The sequence below is a fragment of the Polypterus senegalus genome, chromosome 3, assembly GCF_016835505.1.
Source record: "Polypterus senegalus isolate Bchr_013 chromosome 3, ASM1683550v1, whole genome shotgun sequence".
NCBI classification, from domain to species: domain Eukaryota; kingdom Metazoa; phylum Chordata; class Cladistia; order Polypteriformes; family Polypteridae; genus Polypterus; species Polypterus senegalus.
Genome location: NC_053156.1, coordinates 294,278,673 through 294,304,511, shown reverse-complemented (window position 1 = coordinate 294,304,511; position 25,839 = coordinate 294,278,673). Strand labels below are relative to the sequence as shown.

Here is a 25,839-nt window from a genome sequence, read left to right as displayed (position 1 = left end):
TGGCATATTAAACAAAAAATCATCAGGCTTTGAAGGTGCTCCAGTCTGTCAGATGCACAGTTCCCATATGTGAAGCCACCTTCCGGGGACGTCTCTTTGCATATTATTTGGACTGGAAGGGGCAGGGCTTCTTAGGCTCCATTGCCCTCAATGGGGGGGCTTCTCGCCATTGTGAGGGAAAAAGGATATCAAACCATTAATGAAGGTGCCCCCTCTTGTGCTGGGCTGCTACCACATACCTTGGATGAGCCTGGAAGGTAGTCCTGTGGTACACATGCATGACTATATATGTATATGAGAGTATATTAATATGAATGTGAATACATTTGTATGAATAAATAAATAAATAAAATCTTGGAAGGAGACGAGATGTGATTTTCTCAGAGAGATACTTTCACATCCTGCGAGACGAGACTTTGTGCCAAGAGATTTAACCATACCTGGGACGGAAATAGAAGACAAAGAGTAGATGCCAAAGTACAACGTTGTAAAGAATTCAAAAACGTTGGCGCGATACACATGCAGAGCAGGTTACAGATAATGGAAGTACGAAAATTCAAAAGTCTCAAAAAATGATAGTAAAGATCAAATTAGCACAAACAAACGGAAATTATTACTCAGTGAAATAATGGAACAGTGAAAAGAGATTGAATATATTGTTTGGATTTAAATTTTAAGTCGGAAACTTGTAGATCGTCTAATTCGTGTTGCTTTCAGGGAATAAAATTGAAGGTTTCTTCCTAATAAACAGGCGTATCCACTAGAATTAATAGATTTGGCCGGGGTTGGGTTGGGGAGCGAAGCGAGCAGAGGGCAAAGCCCCCTAGTAAATAAATAAATAAATATAGTGATATAGTGATGGACGGCAGGTACAGGCTGATGTCCCGACCAGGATGGTACATGATTTATTACCTGGCCGGGAGGCCACAGTACTGAATAGCCAAATGAATAGGTAGGTTGTCCAGGAGGTTGCAACCTCTGAGTAAATATGCTGCGTCCCAGCAGGGATGGACCAAAAAATTCCTTACCTGGCTGGGAGGCCACTATAATGGAGGGACAGGGGAAGATGATCAATTCAGACCAGTGTCTCCCCTGATATCTGGGGCACCATCCCTGGGCTAGAATTTCCCACACGCACACCCACAATGCATGCTGGGACTTGTAGTCCTGTAGGTTTGCCCCATTGGTTTCCGTGGGGGCTACTGGAGGAGCTGCTGGGATTAGTTATCCCCACTTTGTGGGGCTTCTGTTTGACCCAAAAGTGCATTTAAACAGGCTATGCCTTAGCACCAGAAATACCCCCAGGTGCAAGGTAAACGAAGCTGCTTGCTTATAAGTGAGTTGGGAGTCAGGTATGAAGGATGGAAAAAGCTTGCTAGAAGAAAGAAGAAAGAAAGAAAGAAAGAAAGAAAGAAAGAAAGAAAGAGAATTGTATTGTGCTTATGCCACTACTAGAAGGGAGCCTTTGTAAAGTGTTTGTTTAATAAACCTGCATTTGCATCAGGGACTTGTGTCTGTATGGTTGTGCCTGGGTTTAGGGGGTGCTGCATCACCCCCTACTGGTCACTATATATATATCCATCCATCCATCCATTTTCTAACCCGCTGAATCCGAATACAGGGTCACGGGGGTCCGCTGGAGCCAATCCCAGCCAACACAGGGCACAAGGCAGGAACCAATCCCAGGCAGGGTGCCAACCCACCGCAGGACACACACAAACACCAAGCACACACCAAGGCCAATTTAGAGTCGCCAATCCACCTAACCTGCATGTCTTTGGATTGTGGGAGGAAACCGGAGTGCCCGGAGGAAACCCACGAGACACGGGGAGAACATGCAAACTCCACGCAGGGAGGACCTGGGAAGCGAACCCGGGTCTCCTAACTGCGAGGCAGCAGCGCCACCACTGCGCCACCGTGCGCCCCACTATATATATATATATATATATATATATATATATATATATGATGCCATGCTTGTGGTGTCCTTGGGATGTATTTTCTGTGAACTGAATTCTGGCTGAGAAGTTAAGGTATTAGGACGAAGATGCCAATTTAGCTCCCATTATTAATTTATTTTGTAATCATGAGTGGCTCACTTTACCTGCAGAAATAAAGATAAAATTTGTCAGGTTAATTTTACAGTGATCGCTTATTTGAGTTCTTTTCCAGGCGCTGACCAGTTCTACTCCAGTTCTGGTCATTTAACCTGCCGATGCTCTTTACATCCACATACCAGTTGCTTAAGCTGTGAGGCGGCGGTGATTAAAACTGTGCTGCAATCAAGCCATGAATCCATCCATCCATCTATTATCCAACCCGCTATATCCTAACTACAGGGTCACGGGGGTCTGCTGGAGCCAATCCCAGCCAACACAGGGCGCAAGGCAAGAAACAAACCCCGGGCAGGGCGCCAGCCCACCGCAGGGTGCACACACACACACACCCAAAAAGCACATACTAAGGGAAATTTAGGATCGCCAATGCACCTAACCTGCACGTCTTTGGACTGTGGGAGGAAACCCACGCAGACACGGGGAGAACATGCAAACCCCACGCAGGTCTCCTAACTGCGAGGCAACAGCGCTGCCACTGCGCCACCGTGCCGCCCAAGCTGTGAATCTTTCTTTGAAATAAGAACTATATACTGCATAATGTGTGCGCATTTGTAAGCGGGAATGTGTGTATTTATTAAGAATTTTAGGATTCTTTCAGTGGTGAGAATTGTGAAGTGAGTTTTAAAGGGCAGTAAAGGGTTTAAAAAGTTTCAGACGCCGTCAGGTTGCCCACGTCTCTGCGTACCTGGATTCAGTGTCTCATTTTATGTATGTCTCCGGATTACCTTTGGCACTCGCTATAATTAGTTTGCCCAGGTTGCTGTGTGTGCCAGGGTGTGTACGTAGTGGGCGCAGGTGTTTGCGAAGGGCACACATGCCCCGCCTCCTGCCGCTGAGTTCTCTGATCCCCGCCCCCTTCTGTTATCGGATGCGCCTCTCCGGCTGCTGACAGCTGAGTTTGAGGTGAAAGCAAAACGCGGCGCGGCGCGGCCACTTGTTGCATCTCTCGCAGTGTCACTAGGGCGGGCTGCACAGCCAGCGATGTGAACCACCAACAAGTCATGTCCGTCCACTAAAGGAATACGTCTTTAACCAAGAGAGAGAGAGAGAGTTAAAGAGAGTGAGCGGCCGCTGACAAAAAAAGGGGGAAAGATGACAGAACCCGCTCCTTCCAATGGAGAGAGGGAGCCAGAGATCGAGCTGTTCGTAAAGGTGAGCCAGCCGAGTAAAAGCGTTCGTGTGAGGTTTGAACTGGGCACCGGGAGGGCACACCGAGTAAACACGGGCAGGGCACTTGCTAGAAAAGCGACACAGCTAAAAAGGGCACATCGCGCGTAGCTCGAGGCAGAGTGCGGCGGTCTGCGCGTAGTCAGAGGCGGCGGGACCAGCGAGGGTTTAAGCGAAAGGAAGCAAATATATATTTCAAACAGCCCATTAAATGATCAAAAAACAAAAGTAAGTAGGTTGTTTAATTTCCAATTTTATAAAACTTTGAGAAAGAAAAAAAAGTTTGGGCATTTCAGAAAATGACAGAAAGAAACCTAATAGGAGTTACATAACACACAGTTAACATTATTAAAACCTGTTTAATGCCAACACTGGTCCATTGGCAGAGCCCATTAACGCATGCCCTCACACACTAATTAATTAGTTTCAAGCTGCCGGTTACTTTTTCTTACTGTATAGTGCTTTCCACTGACAGCAAGCGTAGAGCGATGTGACAAATTCCATCCTTCCTGCCATTCCTTTTCAAACTGGCAGAGTCACAGGGAAGCTGGAGTCTATGCCAGCAAGCACTGGGCACAAGGTTGGAACAACACTGGGGAAGGGTGCCAGTCCATCGCAGGATGAACACACACATGCACACGGGCCAGTTTAGCAATGCCAATTCACCCAACCTGCACGTCTTTGGACTGTGAGAGGAATCCCATATATGGACATGTGGAGAACATGCAAACTCCACACAGGGAGCACCCTGGGCGTGAGGTCCGGTCTTCTTGTTTCAAGGCAGCAGCAGCCCTACCTACAGTTGAAGTCTGACGTTTCCATACATTTAGGGTGAATTCTTTAAAACTCACTTTATAAGGCCTCCACAGATTTTATACTTGCAAACTGTAAATATGGCATATCGTTGAAGGCGTCGACTTTGTGCAGGGCAAAAGTTATTTTTACCAACAATACTCACAGACCTCAGAGTATTTCACTTGTTTTTGACCAGATCACAATTCCAGTCGGTCACTTTGTTCATATTTGCTAGCATTGCTTGCAAATTGTTTAATTTGAGCCAAACGTTTTGGGTCGCCTTCCCTAAGCTTTTTACAATAACTTGCTGGCCCATTACTCAGGACAGAACTGGTGTAACTGGGACAGGTTCACAGGCCTCGTTGCTCGCACTCACTTTTTCAGTTCAATCGGATTGAGTTCAGAGCTTTGCGATGGTCACTCCGATACCTTGACCTTGTTGTCCTTAAGCCATTTTCCCCACAACTTTGGAGGTCTGCTTGGGGTCCATTGGTGACTGAGCTTCAACGTCCTTGCTGAGCTCTTGAGATGTTGCTACTGTATCTCTCCATCATTTTCCTTCCTCGTGATGCCATCTGTTTTGTGAAGAGCACCAGTCCATCCTGCAGCAAAGACCCCCCACACCATGATGTTCTCACCGTCACACTTGATGGTTACGATGGTGTTCTTTGGCAAACATAACAATGGTCATTATGGCCAAACAGTTTGATCTTGGATTCACAAGACCAGATGACATTTCTCCAGAAGGTCAGATCTTTGTTACCAAAGATCTGTTACCATCTATTGATTTACTGTATGCCGCTTGTTACAGATCTAAATAAATAAACGATTCTTTCTGGATCCTTCATGTGGATGGTATCCCCCTATGGTATCCCCTTATGCTCTGAACAACCCCTTGGGCACAATTATTTTTAAAAGGGGCCACTGTGCCACTCTTATCTGACAAGTTCTCATATAAATTTTACCAATTGCTAAATACAAACTTAGTAGACATAAAGGCACAGATTTGTTAAAACAAAATAGAAATTGATTAATTTCCATGGAAACTACCAACATCTGCCCAATGGTGGGATTTGAATCCACAACTTCAGGGTTTGCAACAACAACAACATTTATTTCTATAGCACATTTTCATATAAATGAGGTAGCTTTCCATGATGAAGAAAGAAAAAAATAAGAAAAAATATAAAACTAGAATTGGGCAATATTAATTAACATATAAGCGCTGCTGCCTTGTAGTAAGTGGAGGTTCTTCCGGGTCCTCCCTGCGTGGAGTTTGCATGTTCTCCCGTGTCTGCGTGGGTTTCCTCCGGGCACTCGGTTTCCTCCCACAGTCCACAGACATGCAGGTTAGGTGGATTGGCGATTCTAAATTGGCCCTAGTGTGTGCTTGGTGTGTGGGTGTGTTTGTGTATGTCCTGCGGTGGGTTGGCACCCTGCCCAGGATTGGTTCCTGCCTTGTGCCCTGTGTTGGCTGGGATTGGCTCCCGCAGACCCCGTGACCCTGTATTTGGATTCAGCGGGTTAGAAGATGGATGGATAATTAACATATGGGGCGGCACGGTGGCGCAGTGGTAGCGCTGCTGCCTTGTAGTAAGGAGACCTGGAGGTTCGCTTCCCGGGTCCTCCCTGCTTGGAGTCTGCATGTTCTCCCCGTGTCTGTCTGGGTTTCCTCCCACAGTCCAAAGACATGCAGGTTGGGTGCATTGGCGATCCTAAATTGTCCCGTGTGTGTGTGCCCTGTGGTGGTCTAGTGCCCTGCCCTGGATTTGTTCCTGCATTGTGCCCGGTGCTGGCTGGGATTGGCTCCAGCAGACCCCTGTGACCCTGTGTTAGGATATAGCGGGTTGGACAATGACTGACTGACTAACATAGAATAAAAGTCCAAAGCCTTAAACAGTATGCCACATGGCCTGAGATGTTGTTGTTTTTCTACAGTGCCTTCCAAAATTATTCAGAACCCTTCACTGTTTTCATATTTTGTTATATAGTGAGAAGTCAAGCAAAATGACACCTTTTATTGGCTAACTAAAAAGATTACATTATAAGGTGTCATTTTGACTTCTTACCTCATCCATAATGACTAACACGGTACAGCACCCCAGTAGCACAGACATATTTTGCTATTTGAAATGTACTAAGTAAAGGGTCAGAGTACTCGTGTCAAAGGGATATTTCAGTTCTTACATTTACTTTTCAAAACTTCCTAAAATTCTGTTTTTACTTTGTTATCCTGGGTGATTGAGTGTTGCTTGATAAGAGAAAAAATTAATTTGAACAATTTTAGCACAATCCTGAATCATAACAAAATGACAAGAAGTGAAGAGCCTTTAAATACTTCCTAAAGGTACTTACTGTATATCCTTTCCCCTTGTGGCTCACGCCTATGCAGTATTAACGTTCTCTGGGAATGATGGGAGATAATGATATTCCTCCTAGGACATTTCATGGCTGCAGCCTTGGTAGTGGTAGGTCCCATTGGGTCAATAATGAGATAACAGTGTTACCCAAATTAGCTGAGCTGTCAGGCCATGCTGACCTCTTATCACACTCAAGTATGACATATCATGCCAGCATGGTCCAGTTCTGGGTCACGAGACTAAAGCCTATGCAGGCAGTGTAGAGTGGAAAGTAAAGGTGATATAGTGTCCAGGTCCTAGGGAGATACTAAAGAAAGTGGCTCTGGATATGGCAGCAGGGCCCACTTGCCCTCACACAGCATCTGAAAATCGAGAGTACGCCTTATGAGAAGACGTAGTGGACCTGACACTATGAACTGCCAGACGGTGTTCAGAAGCCATTCAGAAGGCTAACAGAATGTCAGGTTATATAGCGCCTTGATGTGCACAGTACAAGTCACAGGAGGTTCTGCTCAGTCTTTATAACACACTGGTGAGGCCTCTTCTGGAGTACTGAGTGCAGTTTTAGTCTCCAGACTACAAGAAGGACATAACAGCACTGGAGAAGGTCCTGAGAAGAGCGACTGGGCTGATTAGAGGACTGCAGGGGATGAGTTATGAGGAAGGATGAAAAGAGCTGAGCCTGACGCTTGCATCAAGTTTAGGTCTTTTTAGGTCTGAGTGCACATTAGGAGGTCTGAAAATTGAAAGTATGGGTCATGAGGAGGATTTAGGAGTCGTAGTGGACTCAACACTATGAACTGCCAGATGGTGTTCAGAAGCCATTCAGAAGGCTAACAGAATGTCAAGTTATATAGCGCCTTGATGTGCGCAGTACAAGTCACAGAAGGTTCTGCTCAGGCTTTATAACACACTGGTGAGGCCTCATCTGGAGTACTGAGTGCAGTTTTGGTCTCCAGACTACAAAAAGGACATAACAGCAGTAGAGAAGGTGCAGAGAAGAGCGACTGGGCTGATTCAGGGCTACAGGGGATGAGTTATGAGGAAAGATGAAAAGAGCTGAGCCTGACGCTCGCATCAAGTTTAGGTCTTTTTAGGTCTGAGTGCACAATAGGAGGTCTGAAAATTGAAAGTATGGGTTATGAGGAGGATTTAGGAGTCGTAGTGGACTCAACACTATGAACTGCCAGATGGTGTTCAGAAGCCATTAAGAAGGCTAACAGAATGTCAGGTTATATAGCGCCTTGATGTGTGGATTATAAGTCACAGGAGGTTCTGCTCAGTCTTTATAACACACTGGTGAGGCCTCATCTGGAGTACTGGTTGTAGTTTTGGTCTTCAGACTTCAAAAAGGACATAACAGCACAAGAAAAAGTCCAAAGAAGTGCAACCAGACTGATTCAGGGGGTATAGGGGGTGAGTTATGAGGAAAGATTAAAAGAGCTGAGCCTTTACAGTTCAGACAAAAGGAAATTAAGTGGAGACCTGACTGAAGTGTTTACAGTAATGAACGGAATTAGTCCATTGGATTAAGAATGTGACTTTAAAATGAGTTCATCAAGATCTTAGGGGCACAGTCGGAAACTTGTTAAGGTTAGATTTTGCACAACCATTTGGAAGGTTTTCTTTACACAGAGAACCACCGACACCTGGAATGAATGACAGTAGGACTTTATGGTCCATGAAATCTCGACTTGATGTTATTTTGGATGTAGATTAAGTGGATACGACTCGCCAGTCCTGTCCACTTATTTCTTCCAAAAAAACATCAGGTTGAGTTTTGAAAGTCCCTAAAGTCTTACTGTCTACCGCACTACTTGGTCACTTATTCCATACGTTTGTGGTTCTCTCTCATTCTTCCTAGTGTTTGTGTGTAATTTCCCCTTCACAAGTTCCCAACTGTGTCCCCGTGTTCTTGATGAACTCATTTTAAAGTCAAAGTCTCGATCCACCGGACTAATTCACATCATCATGTTAAACACTTCAGTCAGGTCTCCTCTTAATCTTCTTTATCTTAAACTGTAAAGGCTCAGCTCTTTTCATCTTTCCTCCTAACCCATCCCCTGTAGTCCTCTAATCATCCCAGTTGCTCTTCTCTGGACCTTCTCTTGTGCTGTTATGTCCTTTTTGTAGCCTGGAGACCAAAACTGCACCCAGTACTCCAGATGAGGCCTCACCAGTGTGTTATAAAGACTGAGCAGAACCTCCTGTGACTTGTACTCCACACATCAAGGCGCTATATAACCGGACATTCTGTTAGCCTTCTTAATGACTTCTGAACACTGTCTGGAAGTCGATAGCTTAGAGTTCACTATGACTCCTAAGTCCTTCTCATAAGATGTCATTTCAGTTTTCTGACCTCCCATTGTGTATTCAAACCTGACATTTTTACTTCCTACATGTAATCCTTTACATTTACTGACATTGAATTTCTTCTGCCTCATATCTCTCCAAGTCAGTCTGCTGTCCAAGTCCTTCTGTGATGATTCAACAGATTCGAGATTATCTGACAATTCACTGAGCTTGTAATCCCCTGTAGTCCTCTAATCAGCCCAGTCGCTCTTCTCTCGACCTTTCTGGTTCTGTTATGTCCTTTTTGTAGCCGGGAGATTAAAACTGCACCCAGTACTCCAGATGAGGCCTCACCAGTGAGCTGAGCAGGACATCTTGGACTTGTAAATTATCTGCACTTTTGTGACCGTTTTGTTTGGGTGGGCTGTACAGCTTTTTTCCTGTTCACATGTGGACACACAGTGTGTCTGTGGTCATTCGGTCAGTTCCTCTTGGTGGTTTCTAGGTAGTAAATATGTCCACTGTGCTTTGTGTTTGCACCAAAGAAGAGCAGAAAGAAGCGATCGACTTTTTATGGGCTGAAGGTGTACCAGGGGCTAAAATCCATTGCAGGCTTTCTGCACGATATGGACACAGTGTTTTAACATGGTGGCGTGTTTTTGGATGGATGACGAAGTTCTTAAAGGGTTGGGCAAATGTTAAGCACAAAGAAAGAGCGGGATGCGTCCATCCACGTCCTCTACAGACATCCACATTGATCAAGTTCATTCCATGAGTCTGATGAACGGACGAGGGTTTTGGCCTCTGGTACAGTTTTATCCCATAATGAGCAGGTTACTGTTCAGGGCTCTTCTTTGGTGCAAAAAGCGAGCAGAATCGCCATGCTTACTCCTAGAAAACAAGGAGAGAACTGAATATCGAGGTTGAAACTTTTGACCACTGTGAATTCCTAATGAATTGCAGAATGACGGTGTCTGAGGGTTCCTCTCATGTGCTCTTTTTTTGTATGATTTGGCTCAAAAACTAATCAGCACATCGTCATGTCATAACAGGCTTAAATTCCGAGTTTTAATTTTTTCGTCCAGTCATTTTAGCTCCAGACCGTCCTCAAGAAACTGTGACACACAGACAGACGCACACCCCTCATCAAGATATCAATCTGTTCAGTATCAGGGGATCCTAAAATGTCGAGATCTGTCAGAAATTGAAAATGGAAATTTTTGACAAATCTAAAGCTTTCACTCCTCTCTCATAGATGATAAGTTATAGTGGGGGAGGGCACAAAGCAAAAATCCATTCGAACAATTTATTAATCAATTTGAACAAATTAGTAACTCATTCAAACAAATTAGTAACTCGTTCAAACAAAATAAGTAACTCGCTCTAACAAATTAGTAACTCGTTCAAACAAATTAAGTAACTCGCTCTAACAAATTAGTAACTCGTTCAAACAAATTACAGGAACTCGTTCCAAAAATTACATAACTCGTTCAAACAAATTAGTAACTAATTCAAACAAAATAGTAACTCGTTCAAACAAACTAAATAACTTGTTCAAACAAATAAATAACTCGTATGAACAAACTAGTAACTCGTTTGAATGAATTAGTAACTCATTTGAACAAATTAGTAACTCGTTTGAACAAAAATCCATTCGAACAATTTTTTTAATCCATTTGAACAAATTATTAACTCATTCCAACAAATTAGTAACTCGCTCAAACAAATTACAGGTACTTGTTCCAAAAATTTCATAACTCATTCAAACAAATTAGTAACTTGTTCAAACAAATTACATAACTCATTTCAAAAATTACATAACTCGCTCAAACAAATTAGTAACTCGTACAAACAAATTACAGGTACTTGTTCCAAAAATTTCATAACTTGTTCAAACAAATTAGTAACTTGTTCAAACAAATTACATAACTCATTCCAAAAATTACATAACTCGTTCAAACAAATTAGCAGCTTGTTCAAACAAAATATGTAAGTTGTTCAAACATATTAGTAACCCGCTTAAACAATATACGTAACTCGCTCAAACAAATTAGTAACTTGTTCAAACAAAAATCCTTTCAAACAATTTATTAATCCATTTGAACAAAATACGTAACTCGCTTAAACAAATTATTTAAGTCATTCCAAAAACTACATAATTCATTCAAACAAGTTAGTAGCTCGTTGAAACAAAATACATAAGTCATTCAAACAAATTGCGTAACTCATTCAAACAAATTAGTAACTTGTTCCAAAAATTACGTAAGTCGTTCAAACAGATTATTTTTATTTATTTATTATTTTAGTAGCTTTTTATTATTTTTCCTGGTATGCAGTTTAGTGAACCAGAACTGGAAGAGCATAGCCAGCAAATAGTTTCTACGCTGTTCAGTGCCATTATCAGCTAGATTTGAAACTTATTTTTTCTTCTATTAATGGTTCCACCACTGACTCTGGAATATCACGTTTTAAGAGAAAATGACATAAATCCATTCTTGTAACTTTTTCAGTGTTTGAAAATTGCTTCAGGACTCCTCAAAAGAACCGTTACAACCACGGAGGTCTTCAAACTAGTCCGTCCTCCGGTTTGGGGAGGAGAGTACAGTTCACTGACGATTCCCTGAACTTTATGATAGGAAAACCATACAGGACTCCATAATACGGGGCCCTAGGCATAATGGTGGCTTGGAGGCTAAGGATCCGTGTCGGTATTTATAAGGTTGCCGGTTCGAGTCCCCATTACTGCCAAAAGAGATCCTACTCTGCTGGGCCCTTGAATTATGGAGGAATATTTCAGACAAAATGAAATAAATAAATGCGTAAATAAATAAAAGTACTGTGAAAAGTGAGCATAAATAAATAAATGTGTCATGAAATGAGAGCCTTAATAAATAAATATGTCATGAAATGAGAGCATAAATAAATAAATGTGTCACGAAATATGTTTTTCGTTGCTTATTTATTTATTTCATTTTGTCCGTAACATTCCTGCAAACCGTCATGAAATACGGCTTGAAATAAAACTGTCACTTTCACTCGTCAAAGTTGAGAGGGTGGGCTCTAACACGCCCTCTAGTTACTGATTGGTGAATCGATAGCACAAGAATGAATTAGAAAAATGCTTACTACTGCCGATGAAATGGATTCTGCCGAAGATATTACGTATTTCAGAGAGAGAATTGAAGATTTATCGGAAGAAATTACAATGTTGGCGGCCCTTTTAGACTCCGATATAGATGAAACTGTTTTTGAAATTATCGAAGAACAGGTGGAACGGACTCTACTACACTCCAGTTCAGGTGATGCAGTTCGCTGCTCTGGACGTCCATCCTTTGACATTCCAGCTGAGTCAATAGAACACCTTCTGTTATGCGGTTTAAAAGTACGACAGATTGCAGATCAATATGATGTATCAGAGAAGACGATCACAAGACGAATGAGCCAGTTTGATATACGGTAAGCTGCAACGGCTGTATTAGTTTAGGTACTTTGACATGGAATGCCCAAAGCAGCTCCACCTAATATTTTGAACTGAACAACTTTACCACTGATCAGAGCTGTACAGTTGTTTGAAAAAGTAGCTGCGAATATGCAACTGACTTTCTACTCGTAAAACAAGGGTCAAATACTCAGTTCTAAAAGGGCCACCAACATTGTAATTTCTTCCGATAAATCTTCCATTCTCTCTCTGAAATACGTAATATCTTCGGCAGAATCCATTTCATCGGCAGTAGTAACCATTTTTCTAATTAATTCTTGTGCTATCGATTCACCAATCAGTAACTAGAGGGCGTGTTAGAGCCCACCGTCTCAACTTTGACGAGTGAAAGTGACAGTTTTATTTCAAGTCGTATTTCATGACGGTTTGCAGGAATGTTACGGACAAAATGAAATAAATAAATAAGCAACGAAAAACATATTTCGTGACACATTTATTTATTTATGCTCTCATTTCATGACACATTTATTTATTTATGCTCACATTTCACAGTGCTTTTATTTATTTACGCATTTATTTATTTATTTCATTTTGTCTGAAATATTCCTCCATAGTTGGGAGGTTCGCACGTGTCGTCAAAAATCGCGCAGAAGAAGTACTTCCGGTTTCAGGCAAAGAAAATGCGTCTGTTTTGTTGTTTTTGAGCTATTACACCTTCATTATTTCAATCAGAAATAAATCCAGAAAAGTTTGTATAATTTTATGTTTTTTGACTGCTGTTACCACAGAATTACAAAATACCTTATTTTCCCTCATTTTATTCTTTAATCAAAATCTGAAAATTCCTTTCATTTTGGTTTTTTCGTGTTAGCTTCTAAAATGAAATTTCAAATACCAAAAACCCACCACATGTGATGATCTGAAACATGCGGTTCGCGCAGCGTTCCAGAAAGTCAGCCCGCAAATGTTGCAGAACATGAGCAGAAGAACCTGGCGGCGCATTCGGCTGTGCAGATGTTTTGGATTCCCGAGAGGTAACCTTTAGCTTTCAAAATCCTCCAAAGGATAGGGGTATACGGACATGGTGCGCACCCTGTACATAGCACGATGAGAAAGTTGCAAAATCAACTGGAATGTTCAAGCAAATTATAGAACAAAAAAACTCAATCTAAATCTGTTAAATAGTTCTCTCGTGAAAAGCAGACAGACATACGTTGGATTTTATATAGTGAGAGATAGGACAGGATCGCATAATCATGATTATTACTATTTACTTCTTTGGCTGACACTTTTATCCAATCTGAAAAACAACATTTCAGATACAAGTGGTTCCATTTCTTTCATTTTTTCCAATTGGAGGACGGGCAGGTGAAGTGACCTGCTCAGGGTCACACAGTGGTGTCAGTAGTGGGATCTGAACCTGCAACCTCAGGGTTCAAAGTCTAAAGCCTCAACCACTTAGCCCCATGATGTTTAGTTTCATTTTATGATCGTTTAATGACACTTGAGAAAAGAGTGGAGAAATGCAAGGGAGTGAAGGGGTTAAGTGACCCAACGTGCCCACCAGCGTTCCCCCTTTGCCCCCTTTCTCTTTAAAGTGTGCCCTGCCTTTTAAAATAACTGTCATGTTGTCCTGTTTCGGGTCACTGAGAGGCTGTAAAAAGGCCAAACTGAATGCAGACTTGACAGCCGACAGGACTTGTAGCACAGAAGAGAAATGACACTGTCACCGTGGGGGGGAAGGGGGGGGCAGCAGAGGGGAGTGATGGGACAGGCAAGATTACAAAACAGGCAGAATGTCAGGAGGATCCGATGTTTGCTCTCCCTGACACATAATGCCTTCCAGAATTACACCGCCGAGTCTTCAGAGTAATTTAGGCTCTGGCAGCAGTGAAAGCACCCGGTTTTATATTTGGACTAAATGTCAACTGATCAGGGTGACATTTACGGCGCGTGAAGGGTTGAGAGGCTGACTGAGCTGTCGGTGCAGATTGACGTCAGAATGTTTATGAGCACCCCTGATCTGCAATGACAATTGGTGGGGTGGGTAAGGCTAGCTGGAAAAAGAGCGCTTAATAAAGATTAAAAACAGAAAAAAAATACAACAAAATCCCGCTAAAATAATGGGCAGCAGGGAAGAGACAGAGGAGCTGCCAAAAATCATCAGTCGTTAATCACGGGTAGGCAACATGATACCACCCCATGCCATGTGAAGTGCTAACTCCGGGCCCAAAATAGAAAACAGAAAACACAAAGCCAGGAGTAAACAGGGTCCACATGTTGGGCAGGCAGAGAAGACAAATGGCTCCAGCACTCCAGCACTGCACCGCACTGCACAGCCCAAGGAGGCCAGTTCAGCTTCAACTGATGGGCACAACACATCCAAAACATACATTACACAACAGAACTGTTCTCCTTTGATTTGAAAGTCACTTTGGATTAAAATCTTAAACCAACAAAATCACTAAATATCCACCTCAATATCTCTGTCGGTCCAACAGATGGCACATCACAAACATTTGTACTAACAAAATGCATTGCATTTGTCATTCCAACAGATGGTGCATCACACACATTAATGAATGTTTTACGAATCCCATACTAAATTACATATAGCAGACAAATGCACTGCATTTGCCATTCTAATAGAAGGTGCATCAGAAATGTCAACCCTGTTTTTATAAATCCCATACCAAACGGCATTTAACAGTGATTTATGCATTTCACTTGTCATTCCAAGAGATGGCATATCACAGACATCAGTAAAATAAAATGCATTGTATTTGTCATTCCAAAAGATGTTGTATCACACACATTAAAGTCTCTTTTACAAATCCCACACCAAATTTCATATAGCAGACAAATGCACTGCATTTGCCATTCCAATAGAAGGTGCATCAAAAATTTTAACCTTGTTTTTATAAATCCCATACCAAATGGCAGTTAACAGAGATTTGTGCATTGCATTTGTCATTCCTGCAGATAGCACATCACAAACATCTGTAGTAATGAAATGCATTTTATTTGTCATTCTAACAGATGGTATGTCACAAACATTAACACTGCTTTTATGCAGCTCATACCAAATGGCAAGTAACAGACAAATGCATCTTTGTCATTCCAACAGATGGTACATCACAAATAGTTAACACTGCTTTTATGAATCCCATACCAAACAGCATAAAAGAGACAAACGCATTTTAGAAGGTGCAACACAAACAGAGTAAGGCATTTCTACAAATGTTTGTGATGCACCATCTGTTGGAATGAAACACACACAATGCATGTTATTACTACAGGCATTACAAAACACATTTCCAATACCTGTAGATGGTGCACTGCAAACATTAACACTAAGGTCTACATTGATTATTTAAGATTTCAACACATCACAGATGGATAGCACAGCTCGTAATACAAATAAAAGACCACAAAGACTCTAGGATGGGTTGACCTACACCAGCAGGGGCTTTACCACATCTCTTCTAAATCACAAAGTGGGATTGTCATCTGTAGAATACTCTGTGAGGAGACTCATTCATCTACAGTGAGTTACACGTCTTACTAAAGCTGTTTTTCCAATGTGACCACTCATGGCATTGTCTTCTTGGGTCTTATGGACTGTTATGGATGTTCTCTCTGGTGTTGCTGATTGTCTATTAGTCTTTGGTGGCACTATGCAGGGCATTGTGATGGCAGAACTAGGGTCGTTCCTCATCCTTTCTTCATTCTCAATGAAACTACAAAGACTGAAAAGGGCCATTATGCCTTTGTTTATATCTTGGTTCCTTCTGACATCCATTTCTCCCAAAAACTGATAGGCAGCTACTCCAAAAATAGGGCTAATTCCCCATCCAGTATCTAAGCAGGACAGGCTGGGTAATTAACAGTTTACTTTAGCTGTCTGCACTTCTAACAGCAAGTCTCCTACTCTCTAAAGACACTGTGGATCCTTACAGAAGATTAGGGGGAGTAGCTCCATTTTTGAAGAGTGCTGTGTCTGTCACCAATGTGGATCTATAGCTCTGCTCTAATCTTGCTCAATGTATGTCGAGACCAGAAAAAAGGGTTATTCATGACCTGATCGTCTCAGCATTCTCAGCAAGTTCTACTCCCTGATTAGAAGGTCAAACTCTTTGCTGGGCTTTAGTTCAAGTCGCTCGATGGTGTTAGAGAATGGGGACCACCAGACCCAATAGTTCTCAGGCTGGTCATCAAACTTCATGAGTCCTGCAGTAAGAGGGTCACAACGGGCCAAGAAGTTTGCATGAAGAGGGTCTGTAACGTCCTCTTGAAGGTGATTGACTGCTGTCTTTATGGTGGTACAGTCAAGGGGGCTGACTTAGGGCTCCATTAAGGGACCAGCCATTTTCCCATATATTGGCTGTAAGGCAGTCACAAAGTGTGCAGGTCATTGCAGTTGAGGATCTGTTGGCCTGGTGTGGGTCACCCTTATGCATACATTAACTGCGACAGCTGGAACGGAGCAGCACAACCTGAGTCCAGGGTCATCTGCGTTTCTCACCCACTGGGTAACAACCTACTTTTGGGCCACGGTTTGCCACCAGTGGGTCACGGGTTTCTGTCGCTGGTTCATGAGTGGGTAACCTAAGTGACTGATATCGCCGCACGATGTTTCCCTATTTTCAAGCGAGCTCATTTTACCAAGGTGCACCCCTTATCACTCTCGTTTTACCAAAGGGGCTCTTTGTAATTGATGCTAGCGAGTCGTCAATGAATTTAAAAAGACAAAACTGGGCTGCAGAGCCATAGGCGTTGAGAAAACTGGCGTAAGGAAGGCGGCATGGAGACCCGTAGGTGTTAAGGAAAAAAAAAATATCAGTTCAAACGAATTACACAACTCATTTGAACAAATTAGTAACTTGTTCAAACAAATTACGTACTTACATTTGAACAGATTATTTTTTCCTTGACTCTTATTTTAATAGTATGGAGCCGTGTTCTTTATTAATTCATTTGAATAGATTATTATTATTTTTCCTCTTTGCAGTAAAGTTCTTTTTTTTGTTGTTCTTTATTTCACCTTATACAAATTCTTGTATTAGGAATTTGTTACTTTTCGCATACCCCTTGGGGTCAGAGTGCAGGGTCAGCCATTGTACAGCGAATTCCCTCAGGTTAAGGGCCTTATTCAATATGGAGGAATATTTCAGACAAAATGAAATAAATAAATAAATGCGTAAATAAATAAAAGCACTGTGAAATGTGAGCATAAATAAATAAATGTGTCATGAAATGAGAGCCTTAATAAATAAATATGTCATGAAATGAGAGCATAAATAAATAAATGTGTCACGAAATATGTTTTTCGTTGCTTATTTATTTATTTCATTTTGTCCGTAACATTCCTGCAAACCGTCATGAAATACGACTTGAAATAAAACTGTCACTTTCACTCGTCAAAGTTGTGAGGGTGGGCTCTAACACGCCCTCTAGTTACTGATTGGTGAATCGATAGCACAAGAATTAATTAGAAAAATGGTTACTACTGCCGATGAAATGGATTCTGCCGAAGATATTACGTATTTCAGAGAGAGAATTGAAGATTTATCGGAAGAAATTACAATGTTGGTGGCCCTTTTAGAACTGAGTATTTGACCCTTGTTTTACGAGTATAAAGTCAGTTGCATATTCGCAGCTACTTTTTCAAACAACTGTACAGCTCTGATCAGTGGTAAAGTTGTTCAGTTCAAAATATTAGGTGGAGCTGCTTTGGGCATTCCATGTCAAAGTACCTAAACTAATACAGCCGTTGCAGCTTACCGTATATCAAACTGGCTCATTTGCCTTGTGATCGTCTTCTCTGATACATCATATTGATCTGCAATCTGTCGTACTTTTAAACCGCATAACAGAAGGTGTTCTATTGACTCAGCTGGAATGTCAAAGGATGGACGTCCAGAGCAGGGAACTGAGTCACCTGAACTGGAGTGTAGTCGAGTCCGTTCCACCTGTTCTTCGATAATTTCAAAAACAGTTTCATCTATATCGGAGTCTAAAAGGGCCGCCAACATTGTAATTTCTTCCGATAAATCTTCAATTCTCTCTCTGAAATACGTAATATCTTCGGCAGAATCCATTTCATCGGCAGTAGTAAGCATTTTTCTAATTCATTCTTGTGCTATCGATTCACCAATCAGTAACTAGAGGGCGTGTTAGAGCCCACCCTCTCAACTTTGACGAGTGAAAGTGACAGTTTTATTTCAAGCCGTATTTCATGACGGTTTGCAGGAATGTTACGGACAAAATGAAATAAATAAATAAGCAACGAAAAACATATTTCGTGACACATTTATTTATTTATGCTCTCATTTCATGACATATTTATTTATTAAGGCTCTCATTTCATGACACATTTATTTATTTATGCTCACTTTTCACAGTACTTTTATTTATTTACGCATTTATTTATTTATTTCATTTTGTCCGAAATATTCCTCCATACCCAACGTCTTCCTCACAAGACATCGATCAACAGCCTTGAAGTTACACTGCATGGCATCAGCAGAGGATGGACCGTTACGTTGTTTTTCAGAACAGTAAAAGAGTGACACTCCAGGACGAGGACACTGAGTCGCATCTTTCAGGTAAAAATACAAGCTTTGCAAACTTTGCTTCATTGATGTAGCAGCTCTTTTATGAACGTTATTGTTGTTACTTACTGTGATACAGCCAACATTTGGTGATTTCATTTACTAATACTAAGTCTGGCAATTTTTAGAGTGCTAGCATTTTGAATGGTTGCTCATTGACTTTTAGCGGCTACTATAGTAAACGTTTCGAGTATTAACAGTGCGCAGAAGTGTAACACGTTAGTAGAGCGACGTGATTTACAGAAAGTTTTCTTAACATGTGTTACATTTGTCAGTGAGGAACCATTCACACATTTACACACATTCAAAATGCTAGCACTATAAAAATTGACAGACTTAGTGTTAGTAAATGAAATCACCAAATGTTCGCGGTTTCACAGTAAGTAACAACAATAACGTTCATAAAAGAGCTGCTACATCAATGAAGCAAAGTTTGTATTTTTACCGGAAAGATGCGACTCCGTTTTTCTGCAGTCATGTCCTCGTCCCAGAGTGTCACTCTTTTACTGTTCTGAAAAACAACGCGATGGTCCATCCTCTGCTGATGCCATGCAGTGTAACTTCAAGGCCGTCGGTCGATGGCTTGTGAGGAGGACGTTGGGAGGTTCGCACGTGTCGTCAAAAATCATGCAGAAGAAGAAGTACCTCCGGCTTCAGACAACGAAAATGCGTCTGTTTTGTTGTTTTTGAGCTATTACACTTTCATTATTTGAATCACAAATAAATCCAGAAAAGTATGTGTAATTTTAACTTTATGACTGCTATTTGTTATCACAGAATTACAAAATACCTTATTTTCTCTCATTTTATTCTTTAATCAAAAATCAAAATCTGAAAATTCCTTTCATTTTCGTATTTTCGTTTTTGCTTCTAAAATGAAATTTCAAATACCAAAAAGTACACGGACCCTCAAAAACAACAAAACAGACACATTTTCGTTGTCTGAAACCAGAAGCACTTCTTCTTCTGCGCGATTTTTGACGACACGTGCGAACAGTCCTCCTCAAAACACATCGATCGACGGCCTTGAAGTTACACTGGCATCAGCTCAATTTCTTCAAAGAAATGTGGATTTTCTTTTCCCCAGAAAAAACACACGTTTCGATAAATCGCACACCCGTCAGAGAACATAACCTTTTCCTTCTCAGCATTTGTTGGAAATTGGTGCAGCATCAGATCACAAGCTTCCTGACGTCTGGCCAAGTCGGCATCTGATAACTCGTTAACGTGCAATGGGCCCAACATTTCATTTGCAAGTCCTGTTTGATGTGTTTTCGCAATGTCGATTCCGCTATTCCCAACTCAGCAGCACGTTTACGAGTGCAGTTCATTGGGGATCGTTGGACACAATCTGCACACGTTTCGTGCCTTGTGGATGGTCTTCCACTTCGCGGTTCATCTCGGACGCTGCCCGTTGCAAAAGCCTTCTTCTTCCACTGCAACAACGTCCTCTTTGTCGGCGATGCCTTCCCAAAATGCACAACAAAGTCATCCATGACATTATTGATCGATTTCCCAGTAACAGGCTGCTCATGAACCCACACAGTGGCCACCAAGCACTCCTCGATTGTGAAAACACTTGCGTCACCCATCGCTTCGTCTTGGAACGACCGCCACGTTGTTGCGATTTCTTGAGCGGCAGCAGGTGGCAGCACCAGACAGGATGTCGGAAACACACCTCGAAATACCGGGAAGACTTGGGCTGATGTTCTCAGGAACCAAATTTTCATGGTTATTCCTGTAAATGCTCCTAAAGATAGGGGTACACATTCTTTGTGCACACCCTGTATTATAGTTCACTTGCAGGAGCGATATATTCACACTAAAACTGTGACAGAGTCTGCGGGCCGAGGGGAGGAGGAAGTGTGACGTCAGGAGTGGGGAGCCGTGCAGGGCCCTCCTCGCTGTCCTGTTTCACTACTACGCGGGCAAAGCCACGGGGCACGGCTAGTATCTATAGAAAATCAAAAATGTTTGTCTGTCTGTCTGTCTGTCCGCCTTTCACGAGAGAACTACTACGGATTTAGATTGGGTCTTTTACTAGAATTTGCTTGAACATTCCGGTTGATTTTGCGACTTCTGTCATCGCTCTAAGGATCATAGTTTGCTTGCGGTAATGATTTATTTACGGGAATCCATAAAAGACGCTGCGGGCGGAGGGGAGGGGGCGGAGCCTCTGGGCGTACCTTACCTCCGCTTAGCTAGCGAATGAGAGAACTACTTCACAGACTTTTTTCTAGAATTTGCTGGAACATTCCGTTTGATTTTGCGACTTCTGTCATCGCTCTAAGGATCATAGTTTGCTTGCGGTAATGATTTATTTATGGGAATCCGTGAGAGACGCTGCGGGCCGAGGGGAGGGGGCAGAGCCTCTGGGCGTACCTTACCTCCGCTTAGCTAGCGAATGAGAGAACTACTTCACAGATTTTTTTCTAGAATTTGCTTGAACGTTCTGGCTGATTTTGCTAAGAATCATAGTTTGCTGATAAACGAGAATGTGCTCCAATGTATTACTTCATTTTCTTTTAAATATAACATAAAGATAAGCTTGCCTAAATCTACAGCTTGGTCCAAAATTGGACGGAAAGCCAGAATGTCGAGAGAAAAATCTACATGGACACTGGGAGAACATTTAGTCATTCACACAGTCAGGTTAAGCCAATAATAATAATGAGGATCCTACACGCCGGATCGTCCTCGGGTAATCGCGCCTCATGGCCTTAGTGCCGTAACTGACGCTCCCTCACAATGCAGGTCATGTGCCTTATTCGGGACTCTGTGAGCAACACAAAGTCAAACCAGCGGGACCCAAGGATTCTCTGAAGAGACACGCATGAAGGAGTCCAGTCTTCATCTCAGGTCACTGGAGAGCGTCCATGTCTCGTAAACCGTATAGCAAGCCCCAGGACTCTAAAGACTTGGACCTTCGGCCTTTTTGCGCAGTTATCAGGAGCGCCACACACCCCTCTCTAGCAACCTCATGACCCAAGAGGCCAGATCTGTGAGGCTAACGGGATTCAGGATCAGTTCATGTCTGATAATTTGGATAGCAGTGTTATCGTCTCACTGGTTTGCAGCGTTTGTCTCATCGTGGACTGTGTTTAGCCACATTGAATTTCCAAAAAAACATTTTTGCCTGCTTTATTCTTTTTCTTTTTTTAATCAAGACTCTTTTTTGAGAAGCATGCAGGTCCAAAAGCGGGAGTGTACACTGACTCCAAACTCATAAGGAGCAACGCACCTTTGTTTCAAGAAAAAAAAACCTTTAAAACTCCAAAACACCCTTTTTAATGGGGGAAAAAAAAAGTTTAGCGTCAAATCTCACAAAACTCTGTGTAATAGGAAATGCTGCTCATTCACTCACCACAATCTGTTATTTTGTGATGTTATATTAGAAGTAGGTGAAGAAAATGTAACGATGTAACGTAAAACACAAACAAGCATCAAAGTTTGGGGCATCCACAGGCAAACCATTGTAAGACGCTAGGGGTCAGTCGCTGTTGCCCCTTTAAACCCAACAGACCGACACTCAGGACCCAAGGTAAAAGCACTGAGAAGTACAGTAGGTATTAAAAAGAATCCCCCCCTTCGAAATATTCCCATTTTTTTTTTGCTTTACAGCCTTAAATGAAAACACACAAACCAATATTTTTTTTCCAGCTTTACTTACTCAGTGCAATCTCTAACATCCAAGTGAAAGATATCAAAGCTACAGTTCAGAAAAATTTCAAAAAATCAAAAACAAGAAATCCTGAGATGAATAAAAGACCCCCCTAAACTCAATCAAGTGTCTGTGCCCCCCATTCCCATTGCGGTTACTGGCTTCCTCCCACCTGTGATCAGTAATGAGTGTGATTAGTGAAGCTGTTCCTGGTCCATTCATTCCCTTACTTGGTGGTTCAACTGACAGCAAACAACTGACTGTGGGTGGCCAGTCACTTCCAGAAGATCTCAGGGATAGAGTTGTGGACAGACATAAGGCAGGAGATGGAGACCAAAAACATCTCAAAGGCTTTATCAATCCCAAGGAGCCCAGTAAAGTCCATCATAAAGAAGTGTCTGGTACTACTAGGACCCTCCCTGGATCCTTCAAACTGGATGGAAGAACAAGGAGGAAACTGGTAAGAGAGGTTACCAAGAGGACAATGGCCACTTTGAAGGAGTTACAGGATTTAATGGCAAAGAGTGGTCATTTAATGGTGTGCAGGTGACAACAATTTGACAAGCGCTCCACAATTGTGGCCTTGGTTTTGTTTTCAAGGAAAAAGCCACATCTCAAGAAAGGCTCGTTTGAGCTTTCCCAGAATGCACCTTGAAGATTCTGATGCCAAGTGGAAAAAAGGTCTTATGGTCAGATGAGCCCAAAATCAAACTATTTGGCCTCAACACCAAACGGTCCACCAATGCAGCACAACGTCCACAACACACCATACCTACAGTAAAGCATGGAGGGAGCAGCATCCTGTTGTGGGGGGCCTGGGGCTCTCATTAGGGTAGAAGGAAAAATGGAGGGGACAAAATACTGTCAAATTCTGGAGTAAAACCTGCTACCCTCTGCCAGAAAGCTGAAGATGGGCAGAATGTTCACCTTTCAACATGACAACGACCTGAAACACACAGCAAAATGGACCACACGGTGGCTGAAGGAGAGAAAAGTGAATGTCCTGGTGTGGCCAGTCAGAGCCCAGACCGAAATGACACTGAAAATCTGTGGAAAGATCAGAAGACCAACGCTCACCATCCAATGTGACCGAACTTGAAGAGTGGGGGGCAAATATTACTTAATCTAGATGTGCAAAGCTGGTAGAGAAGAACCCCAACAGACTCAAGGCTGTCATTAAAGCAAAAGGGGGGTCAAGAAAATGACATTGACATTGGGGGGGTGATCCTTTATTCATCTCACTAGGTCTTGTTTTTGATGTTTTATCATTTTTCTGAACTGTAGTTGTGATATCTTTCACTTGGATGTTAGAGATTACATTGAGTAAGTAAAGCTGGAAAAAAATATTGGTTTGTGTGTTTTCATTTAAGGCTGTAAAGAAAAAAAAAAAAAAAGTGACTCTATTCCCACTATATTTTTATTATTTTCTTCTCAACAATAGTGCCCTAAGCACCACAGCCACCAATAAACAGACAAGTAATAAGCATAATAACCATACAATTCTGTCTCAAAGTCCTCCATACCTCCCAGCAAGCTTCATCCACCTCCATCCGACTCTGGCTCTCCTTGCTGGGTTCCCATCATTCCTTTAAATAGTCCTTGACCAGGAAGTGCTTCTGTTCTTCCTCCTACATGACTTGCCAGTACTTCCGGATCACCTGGAGAATTCAAGTTCTTTAATCAGACTGGAAACACTTCAGGGCTTCTACCCTCGTGACTACCGGGCTATAGGGAAAGTGTGAGTCCCCAGGTCCTTCGACAACTCCCCCTGACGGCACTCCTGGCCAACAGGGCTGAGAAACCAAACACTCCTAGTCCCAGGATGCCCTGCGATAATAATGTCACAGCCGGGTTGAACACACTGTGTATAACTGAAAAGAAAATGTGACATATAAATGCGTTAGGAAGGGCAAAAAGCTTCTTCACAGAGGTAAGTCTCAAAACAGCGACGCTTCATGTTAAGTACAGGCCAGGCAGGAAGAGGCGGGTCTAAGGGGACAGACAATGTAAGTGACATTAGAGGTGGTAGGGCTGTCAATCATCCGGTCTGCAGAGGGAGGAACAGAAGAGGCATTAATAAACAGCACCATCTTGTGGATCGGCGCGAAATTACCACCCACCAGAATATTTAAGCTGTCCCCAAGACACACATGTGTCACTATGGATATTATACATAACCTACATTAGGAGATTCTGACCGCTGGACAAGGACAGTGGCGGCCTGCTCTTTGTTGGTCAAACATGCTGATAGGAAATTCATTGACTGGGTTTTGACACAGTCTGGGTTGGCTCCACACTCCTGGGCAGCTTCTGAGGGCCACGGAAACCCAGAAAATGTCAAAAATGTACTCATGGATGAGCCAGACAAAGGAGGACACATACTGTCAGCCAACGATGTTGAATCAAGGGCCTTTATTAACTAATCCAAGATTCATGGTGACAACAGCCCCAAAGTGCAAAAGTGCAAGCTCTTCATACAATGAATGAATAAATAGATAGATAGATAGATAGATAGATAGATAGATAGATAGATAGATAGATAGATAGATAGATAGATAGATAGATAGATAGAAAGGAAAGGCACTATATAATAGATAGATAGATAGATAGATAGATAGATAGATAGATAGATAGATAGATAGATAGATAGATAGATAGATAGATAGATAGATAGATAGATAGGAAAGGCACTATATGATAGATAGATAGATAGATAGATAGATAATCCATATTAAAAACAGGCAAAAGTTAAAACAATTAAATAAATATATCCATATAAAATGCAGGGTTGCTCAGCAGAACTACAGCTCCCAGGTGGCATTATGTGTTCTCTGCCGCTGAATGCTGCCACCCCATGTATTGGGGTCTTTATCTGTCCACAGAGGACACTTTCTGTCTGTCTGTCCAACCAGGCTCTGACCTTCCATTATAGAGGGGTCACAGTATGGTAAGGAGCCACCCATATTGTGTCTTCTGGGCCACTGTCTTTGTGACTCACCAATGTTACCCCTTTGGTGAATTGAGCACTGTGAGGGTGGGCAAGAGGGAACTGAGTGTGATCATTGGAGCAGAGACCCGCTGCGACTAACTGCATAATCCACAAATAGAAACTCGCGACCCAGTGATTAAGAAACACTGCTCTAAATGAGTGAATTCACGTTGGCCATCCATCAATTACTCCATCTACTTACTGATTCATTATAATATAGTTATTGGCCGTACTGAGATCTGAATGTGACATTAACCATAATGAACATAATCATCCCATCCATCCATCCATCTATCCCTCCTTCTATCCATCCATCCATCCATCCCCTTGGGATTAATAAAGTATCTATCTATCTATCTATCTATCTATCTATCTATCTATCTATCTATCTATCTATCTATCTAT

The 25,839-nt window shown here is 42.1% G+C and overlaps 1 protein-coding gene across 2 annotated transcripts in view; it reads left to right on the top strand.

Annotated features, from left to right (window-relative positions):
• LOC120526315 (chloride intracellular channel protein 5-like) overlaps positions 1-25,839 on the top strand; it is a 175,064-nt gene that overhangs the window by 70,836 nt on the left and 78,389 nt on the right. The window contains exon 1 of one of the 2 annotated variants that reach the window (XM_039749451.1): positions 3,017-3,269. The exons of the other annotated variant lie outside the window; for it this stretch is intronic. Within the exon in view, the coding sequence (XP_039605385.1) occupies positions 3,210-3,269 (60 nt within the window). The 5' untranslated portion in view covers positions 3,017-3,209. Of the gene's footprint in view, positions 1-3,016; positions 3,270-25,839 lie in introns of those variants that run through there. 2 annotated transcript variants of the gene reach the window in all.